Source organism: Equus quagga, chromosome 8, assembly GCF_021613505.1.
Source record: "Equus quagga isolate Etosha38 chromosome 8, UCLA_HA_Equagga_1.0, whole genome shotgun sequence".
Taxonomy (NCBI): Eukaryota; Metazoa; Chordata; class Mammalia; order Perissodactyla; family Equidae; genus Equus; species Equus quagga.
The window spans coordinates 15,417,394-15,428,360 of record NC_060274.1 but is presented as its reverse complement, the minus strand read 5'-3'; the positions used below and the strand labels follow the sequence as shown (position 1 = coordinate 15,428,360).

Sequence of the window (10,967 nt, the reverse complement as noted above, 5' to 3'; positions counted from 1 at the left end):
TGGGGGGAGGCAGGTACAGGGTGGGACAGTTTCCAGGCTTGGCCACATGCTTGAGTGGCTTGTTCCCACACCCTGTTCTATCTTCCTCAACATCCTTGTCCTAGGATCACTTGTCACTAATCCACATCCTTAAGAATCTTGACTGCCAGCTCCTCCAGGGGAACTGCAAAGGGAAAGACTTTAGGAAAAGACTTGGCTGCAAGGGGATGAGGAGGAGAAAGGAGTCAAGGAATGTCTTTTGGGCTCTCGCTTCATCCCAGACTCCTGACTGGTTGACACTTTTCCTTTTAAGAGACTTACGGTGAGGTGGTTCTTCTGGCAGTCTGCAAGAAAATGCTTTCTCCTTTTAGAATAGAAAAATGTTAACATTGATTGCCCAATGACTCCCTCCAAATTTGTCCTAACATGTTAAACTATTATAAACTTGCAATTTTACGACTGAATGGTTGCTTCAGTAAGGCCATGAGAGATGGTACTAGGTACAAGACATCTTTTTTGGCTAGTTGAGAAAATATAGATTAAAACTGAATTAAAACGTGTTGAATTTAAGGTCAGATAAAAGTCAAGTAGGTCCAGAAAATACATATTTATCATGGATGTTTTTCAAAACCTTATATTTACCCAGGTAAAGTATTTTTAAAGTACTTTAGATTTTTGATAAGGATTTTGCTTTTAAAAGGAACAATCCATAATTTACTTTAATGATGAAACTGAAGGCTTTTTCTGTTGGTATGTTCCATCAAGGGAGCTCAGAGGTTCTCCAAGCTTAGACTGTAGTGATGTTATAAAATGAGTCACATTTATTTTAGGTATGACATACACTGGAAACAGTCATATGTGTGGGGAAAAGAAAGAAAATGGACTTTAAAAATAAATGATACAAAAATTCATGAAGATTTTTGGAAATGACATTCATAAATTATTTAACAACTAGCCGAACTGTCATGATAGAACAAGTAAGGGACAGGGGATTTGCTTTAGAATCCCTGATGAATGAATTGATAAAACTCAAATCATTGCAGAAGAAGGACTCATTTATTAGAGAGATCGTAGATCAGCAAGCCAACTGGAACAAGCCTAAGAAAGAGCTGAGAATGGCTTTGAAGACTTTTAAATGCTGTCACTTCTGGTAGCAGTAGCTTCCAGAGGTTTCTATCTCATCAAGGAATCTTCCGTTAGATGACTAAAGTTGTTTGCAGCCTTTGGCAACATTTCATTCGGTTATTTAGGATGATATTTCAATCAAGCATACTCTTTTAAAACAATCTTTAGACAACTAAAATGTCACAATAGTGGTTTCAGGGACAAGCTTTTAAATATAAGGCAAAAGTCCCCAAAGTGGTTATCGAGTTACAAATGTTCCTATGAGAAACATGTACATTTGCAAAACAAACAAGTAAGCAAACACAAGGAGGAAACCAGAGTAATAAATGTTTGACCCCACAAGAAAGTTCCAGAATAAAATCCAAATGCCAGAGGAGAGAGTTCTTTATCTCCTTCCAGAGTGAATTATGAGGCATTTTTATCTTGTCTCAGATATCCTGTTTATTTAACACGTATCTCAGCCTGCCAGGTGTATCAATATATTTCAGGATAAAATTTAACGTTACAACAGGAGCTGGAAATTCTGGTTTAAGTTGGATGTGCCCAGGACTTCCTGTTCCCAAATGGCAAAATATTTGTTTGCTTTCCCCTATCAGCATCTCAGACTAAATTTGTCCCAAATGGAACTCTCCTCCTCCCTCCTCCGCTTCATCTCCTTGCTGCTTGGCAGGCCTCACTAGCCTTCTAGCCCGGCTGGTCAGCTCAGACTGTTGATTCCACCTCCGATCTTCCGCCGTCGCCATCACCACCCCCATTCCTGCTAGTCCCAGCTCTCACCTGGCCGGTGACAGCGCTCCTGCAGCCTCCTTGCCTCCCCGCTGTCTCCTCTATGTATCCCACCTACTGTTGCCCTGCTGTCTTCTTTTGGGTGCAGCATGCTCAGTGTTGGTCTTCAAAGGCGTGGTCAGCGGAAGAGTTCCTATATACCGTGGTCCAAACTCAGCCTGGCATCTAACTAGGACCATCCCTCTTCTATAAAGAAGCAGTTATATGAGACTTACTGGGTCACACAGCTGGAAGCTTCCCATCTCTATGTCACTGTAAAGAAAAACAGAAGTCCGTACTGAGGGATTACAGATCATAATATATTGCCCACACGTGCAGTGTTGAGAGAAATCTGGGCTGCTTTGTGTGTTTGTACTTCCCTCCTGTGCGTAAACTGTCATCACATCTAGAGTTCCCCCACTGCCAGCCTGCAGGTTCCACCACCTTAGGGCTGGCTGGTCCCATTGCAGTCCCTTCCAGGGTCCAGCTCAGACCTACATCCGGACTCAAAGCCCTCCCTCTCAACGCTCAAAGGACCCGTCAACAGATGCAACCTTGAAGAGTCACTCACTTTGTGTCTTGACATCCCAGAAAGTTCGAAGGCAACTGGGCGGACGCCAAACCAAGCACTTTTTCTGCTCCCACTTACCACAAAAAGTACATTGCTTTCACATAGAGAAAAATCTGTTTGACACTGATTAAAATAATGTTTTATTGTGTGTTTATTGAGGTATAATTGACAAATAAATTTGGAAGATATTTAAAGTGTACGTAGTGATGATTTGATATACGTGTACATTGTGAAAGCATTCCTCCCCTCTAGTTAACTAACACCTCCATCACCAACGCTGACTTTTCAAGACCGTTGTGAATTTCTATCTTCCGTTGTCGTGAAGAAGAGCTTCAAGGGTGACCAGGACGACCAGAATTAGACCTGATGAAATTGAATTCGGACAGTTGGATGTGGACGTAATAGAGAAGGGCCTTTCTCGGATTGGTTCTCTTCCAGGTGCCTTGAAATTTCATCCACTTTTGGGTTTCCTCTGGCAGCATCATTTCACTGAGTGATGTTTCAAGTGTGTAGCGACTCTCCTGCAAGTAAAAGTTGCAGCTCACAAACCTGTTTACTACAAAGTATACTATTAATAGGAGATTTCTGAAAGCCTTTGTTTCCATTAAGGACTATTATTATCATCATCATTATTATTATTATTAATGTTGCTTCAAGTGAAAGCATTGAGGTGGCTCTGGATTGGAGATGGGGCAATGTTACTGTAAAATCAAAAGCCATTGTCAAGGCCAAGAAATCTTCACAGACAAGAAGGATGCATGTAGGATGATCAGATGAAATCCGAGAAAAGCTACCACATTTCTAATTTTGTTCAATTTCAGAACAGCACACAGGTCTAGCAAGGACCTTCAAGTCAGGTCAATGTGGGTTCCAGTTTTAGGTTCTCCTGCAAATAGTGGGACCTTGGGCAGGTTAGTGGCCTTCTCTGTGCTTTAGTCTTGTGGTCTGGGGTCTGATTCTCATTCTGCCCCCGACCTGCTGTATACTCTTGGACAGTTTATTTCGTTTCTCTATGATTGTTTCCTCATCTTAAAAATGGAATATTCTAATATCCACTTCATAATCTTCTTTGATTTAACGAGATCATACATCGAAAGCACTTAGAACAGCTCTTCTCAGAACACACGTGCGTGTTCCATAACCAGACGCTGTGGCTGTTACTAACACCAGTATTATCACTACGTATATTTCCCTGCAGGGTCATTGGGAAGTTTAAATGAAAGAACGCTCGCCAGGACGGGCTACATAATTTCTGGAGCCCAGTACAAAATGAAAATGTAGGGCCCTTCTTTCAAAAATCATTAAGAATTTCGACACTGGAGCAGTAGAGCATTAAGCCGAGCTCGGGACTCTTCTGAGTCCGGGACCCGAGCAGCTGCACAGGTTGCGTGCCCGGGAAGCCGGCCCTGGAGCTGGAAGAAGCAGAAGCGTTTGCACACAGGAGGTGCTGAATAAATGCTTGTTCACCTTGGTGTCAGCACGCTCCCACACCTCACGCGTGCCAGCACCGTTGACATTGACCACTCGCTGTCACCTGTCCCTGACTTAAGGACAAGACCTGGACTTGCGCTCGCGGTGGAGCCCCACGGGGAAGACCACCCCCAACCCCGCTGTCCCCTAGTCGCTTTGGCGCGTCCGCGGCGCAGCCCAGCCTTGGCCTGGCCAGATGGGGCCGCCGCCGCCGCCGCTCAGCCGCTGCGCCTCGCCCGAGAGGAGCCCCCGGGAGGATCGGGGTCCGCCCCGCGTCCCGGGGCCCGTTTCGGAGCAGCGGGGTCCGCCCTGCTGGTGCGCAGCGCGGCCGGGCCGCCGGGTCCCGCGGGCGCCGCCAGCGTCCGGGCTTGGCCGCCTCCCCGCCCTGGAAACCGGTTGCCCGAGGAGACGGCCCGCGCGCGCCCGCCGGGTCCCCCGCCGCAGCCTCGCTCCCCGCCGCTGCGGGTCCGAGCGCGCCTGGGGCTCCGGCATGAGCCGCGGCGGCTCCTCGGGCTCCAGGAGCCTGGACCGGACCAGCGACGCCGCCTTCGGTGCCTCGTCGCCCGCGCCCGAGGTACGGTCCCGGCCCGCGGGCCGCGCGCGGGGGTGGCCCCGGTGGCGTCTCCTAACACCCAGGGATGGGCGGCCCGGGATGCGCAAAGACGCTCCTGGGTTGCAAACTTTTCCTGTTGAGCGCGGGGCTAGATCACGGTGGATGCGGCCCCGCCTGGGAAGCCGACCGGAGCTGTCAGGGCCGCTCAGTTTCAGAAAGTTGTGGGCAGGCCGCGAATGTGTGAAGTGCGTCTGAACTTTCGGCTGTGCCAGTTTGCTTCTCTGACCGTTTAAACGGCTTAAACTCTAAACGCAGTGTGTCTGGCTGCTGTAGAGCCTCCTCGACCCCCTCCCCTCTCTCAAGAGCAATTAATTCCTTCATTTCACTTTACTGAGCTTCTAAAACGTGATTCGGAGCAATTTCTTCAAAGTCTGGCGTGGTAGGATTAACGCCTGTCCTGAGTAAAATCGCTGGCCTTTTCGTGGCTAATCACCCTGAAAACATTGGTAATTCAGTTGTCGCTGTAGCCATTTACTCGTTTACTCCCGGGAGGCATTTAGGCATTGGGGACTTCAAGCATCGGATATTCTGTAAAACACACATACACACACAGAAAGTTCTGGCTGGCTCAGCCTGGCTTAAGCATCCCTTTCTGGACCTGGCTTTAAGGTCCTATTAGGCATAGAGAATGTTAAGGGTAGTTGCCAGAGACGGGAGAATGGTGTATTCAGCCCAGCCATACTAGCCATATACATGTGTATATATATGTGTGTGTGTATATATATATCTATATATCTATCCCTGGGGGACGCTCTTAGATTCAAGACCTTGGATGGGGTCTCCAATACGCTAGAGGAATTCCAATATTCAGCAGCGTTGATTGTCGCCTTACATCTGACCTATATTTAGATTTCTCTGATTACTTGTATATTTGTGGAAAACTAGTCCCTTCTTCTACAAAGAAAGCTAATTTTTCTTCCATCTGACATTTTCATATTTTATCCCAATATGGTGTCTGCTCGGAATTAAGCATGTTAGTCCGTACAAAAAAGTATGTAATATTTTTATATTCTTTGTATATATATTTTTTGATAGGGATTAACATTTTATTGTATTTCCTTCCAAAATTTTTTCTGTGAGTATACATGTTGAGTGCATTTTAGTATAAAATTTGCCTCCAACTACATATACAGCTTGTAAATACTACTTCTAATTGATGTTGAATAAAGAACATTTCTCTATTTTCTTCAAATTTATTTCTTTAATATTTGGATTTTACATCCTTTGAATTTATCGTAATTTATTCAATCATTCCTATGATATGATGTTTTAAAAAATTTTTTTTATTTTTAATTTTTTAAATTGCAGTAACACTGGGTTATAACAATATGTAGCTTTCAGATGTACATTGTAACATATTTCGAATTCTGTGTAGATTACATCATGTTCACCACCCAAAAACTGATTATAGTCCATCCCCTCACATGTGAGCCTAATCACCTCTTTTGCCCTCCCCCCTTCCCCTATGGTAACCACCAATCCAGTCTCCATCGCTATGTGTTTGTTTGGCGTTGTTTTTATCTTCTACTTATGAGTGAGATCATACGGTATTTGACTTTCTCCTTCTGCCTTATTTCACTCAGCATATGTATTATTTATATATTTTTTGAGAACCAATTGAAAGTAAATTAAGGACATCATGGTCCTTCATCACTAAATAGCCTAGTGTGTATCTCCTAAGGACAAGGGCGTTCTCTAACCAAAATGCAGTGATCAAATTCAGGGTATTTAACATTGTTGCAACAATATCATCTAATGTACACTGTCTACTAAAATGTCGCCAATCGTCCCAATTTACTACCAAAACATTTTTGTCGTTTCAGGATTACATTGTATTTAGTTGTTATGTGTCTTTAGTTTCTTTAAAAATGGAACAGTTCTTCAGACTTGTTTTGTCTTCAAAGATACTGACATGTTTATTGAATGTAGGGCATTTGTATTGTAGAATCGGTTTCTCTGATTGTTTTCACGGTGAGATTTTGGTAGGAATACTATGTAAGTGATGCGCCTCAGTGCATCACTAGCAGGTGCATGGTGTCATTTTGTCCCATTATTGTTGATGGTCCTAGTTGTTGGAATCTTCCAGAGTTTTCCACTGTAAAGGTGGAAAAATAAGTGTTTTAGGAATAAATAAGTGATCATATTGAGTAATCTCATTGATTAATATTGAGATTTTTAGGATAAATTTTACTACCCACATACAGGAAAATTTCCACCAAGAATTTAATTGACCTGAAAGACCTAAATTTTTTTGAGAATAAAAGTAGACACAGAAAGGCCAGCATTTATTATAATTAATTTTTCAGTTTACTAAATACTTCATCTGAGATCATTTTACAACTCAGGTAGGCAGGGCAGGAATTTCCTATTGTATAGATGACAAAATGGCTTGCTCACTTAGAAAATGATGGAGCAGGAACTTAAATGTGTCTCTTTTGAAAGTTTAGTGTTTTTCCTTCCACACCACGATGCACTGAAAAACAGATTAAAATGCAAAGCTGGGATAGCACGCAACTGTATGAAGAAGTAAAAACCTGCAGGGACTGAGGTATTAGCTTTGGGTTCAAACAATCCTGATTATAGCACTCATTATCTGTGATAACCTGGGCAAAAAAATTACTTAATGTCAGACTTTAATTTCTGTATCAGACACATGAGATCAGAATACGTATCACATAGTGTAGTTTTGGGATTTCACAGTTAACGTATGTAAAGTGGCCAATACAATAACAGAATAAGAGCTTAGTAATATTGCCTGTCATTATTTTTTGTAGCTTTTGGATTTTCCTTGGCGTCAACACCCCTACTACCCACAACTGTGGCCATCACGGACACCTCCATCGAGACCTCAGCCACCACCTTAAAATCGTTACTGAGAATCTGTGTGAGGGACTGAGGATACAAAAATGAATCTGATACAGTCCTTACTCTCAATAAAGAACTAAGAGTTCACAATCAAGAGAAACAGACAGAGATGACTGTTTCATCGATATGACCCTTGAGCCAAATTTAATGCTGCGTTTTAAGCTGGGTTTACCTCTAATCAAATCATCAGCACTTTACTAGGCTAGAAAATGTGACAAATACTAAGAGCAATATTATGTGAATTGAAGTGTAACAGCTCCAGCCTGGAGGACAGAGACAGGCTTTGGGGATATTTACAAATACAGCTTTAAGCAGAGCAGTGTAACTTAGCCATGGGCTTAAAATAAGGTATGGAGGCTGAAAAGTGTTACCAAATTATAAAATAATATCATGAGTCAGTAAAAAGCTAGAGCAGTCCTTTGGTGAGAAGGGCTCGGATTTGCTCTCAGAGGCCACAAACATATGGTGGCTTGTCAGCCCCTTTGCTATGTCAGTGTTTTCACATTCCTAGAAGAGCTGCACTGAAGTCATGGCTTCAGTGTATGCCATTGTTAGGAAGTCGAGCAAGTTTCTTTCCTCTCTGTAAAGCAAGGGTTACATGGAGTAACTGCCTGACAGGTTGTTAAGAGCAGCAAGTACAAACAGCAACATGCTCTAGCAACACCTGTAGCTCCTCACAGCAAAGGGCTCAGAGCTGGTCATGTATAATTAAGAAAGAAGTAAAATTGGTTTTCCCTTTATTTCCCCACTATTTCCACTTTTTAAAAAGTTGTGGAAAAGTACACATAACATCGAATTTATCATTTTAATCCTATTTAAGCATACACTTCAGTGGCCTTAAGTACACTCACATTATTGTGCGTCCGTTGCCACCATCTATCTCTAGAACTCTTTTCATCTTGCGAAACTGAAACTCTGTACTCATTAAACAACGACTCCCCATTCGCCCCTCTCCCAGCCCCTGGCAACCACCCTTCTACTTTCTGATTCTGAATTTGACTACTCGAGGTGCCTCATATAAGTGGAATCATACGATATTTGTCCTTTTGTGTCTGGCTTGTTTCACTTAGCATAGTGTCCTCAAGGTTCACCCATGTTGTAGCACATGTCAGAATTTCTTCCCTTTTTATGGCTGAATAATCTTTCATTTTACAGTATGTCTATACTGTGTTTTGTTTGTCCATTCATCTGTTCATGGACACTTGGGTTGTTTCCACCTTTTGGCTGTTGTGAATAATGCTGCTGTGATCATGAGTATACAAGTATGTCTTCAAGACTTTGCTTTCAGTTCTTCTGGGTACACACGCAGGATTGGAATTGATGGATGATATGATAATTTGAGTTTTAATTCTTTGAGGAACTGCCATACTGTTTTCTATTGTGGCTGCACCATTTTACCTGCCCATTAGCAATGCAGAAAGGTTCCAATTTCTCCACATCCTTGTCCACACTTGTATTTTTCCTTTCTTTCTTTCTCTTCCTTCCTTCCTTCCTCCATCTCTCCCTTCCTCCCTCCCTCCCTTCTTCTCTCTCTCTTTCTTTCTTTTTTGTAGTAACCATCCTAATTAGTATGAGGTGCTATCCATTTCCACTTTTTAAAACCTCTTCTGGTTTATTCTTTTCTTTATTCCCCCCTCTTTTTAATCAAACTCAGTTTTAAGATCTGACTTCAATCATATGTCTTCATACAAATATAAGTCAGAAGGCTCCTTATTCTAGATATAAAGAAAAAACCTGTCTGCCCCAAAAGGCAATAAAGGACAGAAAAAAAGCAGATAAAAAAGAAAAAGTGATGATGGAAACAAATACAGATATATCAGTAATTACAGTGAATATAAATGACTAAATACTCAGTTAACTAACAAAATTGTCAGATTGATTTTTTTAAACCCAGGCATATGCTATTTGTGAAAGACACATCTAAATAAAAAAAGTATGGAAAAGTTGAAAGCAAAGCATGTAAAAATTGAAAAACAAAGTGTGTATTATTTACCAGGCAAATAATAAGCATAAGAAAGCTAATTAGATATGATAATGTTATACAAAATACTTTTAAGGCAAAAAAGTATTACTAAAGGTAAAGAAAGTCACTATAATATACAGATTATGTCATCATCACATAATAATAAGGCTTTTCATTCATTGGGAAGTTGTAACAATTCTAGATGTTTGTGCAGTAACATGCCACCAAGACACGGCTTCCAAATACACAAAACAAAAGTTGGCAGAAGCAAAAGTCTATAAGCAGATATAGACAAAGCCAAACCAGATTAGAACTTTCTTAACATACCTCTGTTAGCATCTGAGAGATCAACCAGACAACAGTGTGGTAGGGGAGCTATTAAAAAGCTACAAATACAAACTAGGCTAAGTCATTGTGAAGAAGAAGAAAAGTATATAAAATATTTGGAATATGGCAGTGGAAGTTAACAGGCTGACTTGTCCCCCTTGTCCAAGAGAATAAATACATTTAGACTATGAAACAATCAATTGGACAAAATTCTACAAAGTGTACTCTGTTGGTAGGGATTGAACTAGATAAGTAATTAGAAGTTTTCCCCTTGTTTTAAATAAAAAAAGGATTTACACTATCAAAAAGAAATGACGACCATCTGGTCATGAGAAAACATTAGACAGACCACCTTGAAGGATTTTCTACAAAATAAAGGAGTGGTGTTCTTCAAAAGGGTCAAGGTCGTGATTGGAGACTTTGGAGACATAACAAGTGGATGAAATGTGGGCTCCTGGGCCAGAAAAAGGACATTAGTGGAAAAATTGGTGAGATTTGAATAAGGTTTGTAGCTTAGTTAATAGTATTGTACCGTGTTAATTTCCTGTTTATTAAATGTGCCTCAGTTATGCAAGTTATTAACATGAGGGGAAACTGGGTGAAGTATATTAAGTATATTAAGTATATTAAGAAACTCTCTGTTCGCAACTTTTCTTTAAGTCTAAAAGTATTGCAGAATAAAAGTTTAAAAAATAAATGATAACCAGTTAATTCCTCTGTCTATTCAGTTCTGTTTATTTTAACTGCAACACTCAGTTTCTCTTGTTATCTAATTATTCTTTGACCACGGGCTTTAGAATGCGGCATGAGAGAAAGCGTTCAAAGGTCAGGTAGGAGAGAAAAACATTTTGGACACCAAACAGAGAGCAAATTTTCCTTTGCGCGTTTCTAAAAGATTGTGTGTGTATTTACTTAATGTTACCAAATATAATATGTAGTATATTTGAAACAATAGTGAGTGCTTCTGGGTTTGTACTTGAATTAAGTGGACTAATTATAAAGACTTACTTTTTCTGTGTTCAAGGACAACTTAAAAAAAAGTTTAATTGAAAAAGGGAGTAATATTTGCTGGACCAGGAATTATTTATGCTGTGTTCTTTACCCAAGGTTTCTTTTTTTCTTTGTTTCGCTTCCAATTTGTTTCCCTTTGAAATTGGTGCTCTGGTGGCTTTGATCTACGGGAGAGGAGTTCAAAGTCATTGCTGAGGTGGACCAGTAGCACCATATTCTTTCTCTTACTGATAGCAACGTAACTATTGATTAGGGCTTCTATAGCTATGTGTTTGGAT

At 41.2% G+C, this 10,967-nt stretch overlaps 1 protein-coding gene across 2 annotated transcripts in view; it reads left to right on the top strand.

The window, feature by feature from the left end:
* Positions 1 to 4,045: 4,045 nt before the first annotated feature.
* CCDC170 (coiled-coil domain containing 170) overlaps positions 4,046 to 10,967 on the top strand; it is a 91,965-nt gene continuing 85,043 nt past the window's right edge. For both annotated transcript variants that reach the window (XM_046668798.1, XM_046668797.1), the window contains exon 1: positions 4,046 to 4,484. In XM_046668798.1, coding sequence (XP_046524754.1) covers positions 4,107 to 4,484 — 378 coding nt within the window. In that variant the 5' untranslated portion in view covers positions 4,046 to 4,106. The remainder of the gene's footprint in view (positions 4,485 to 10,967) is intronic.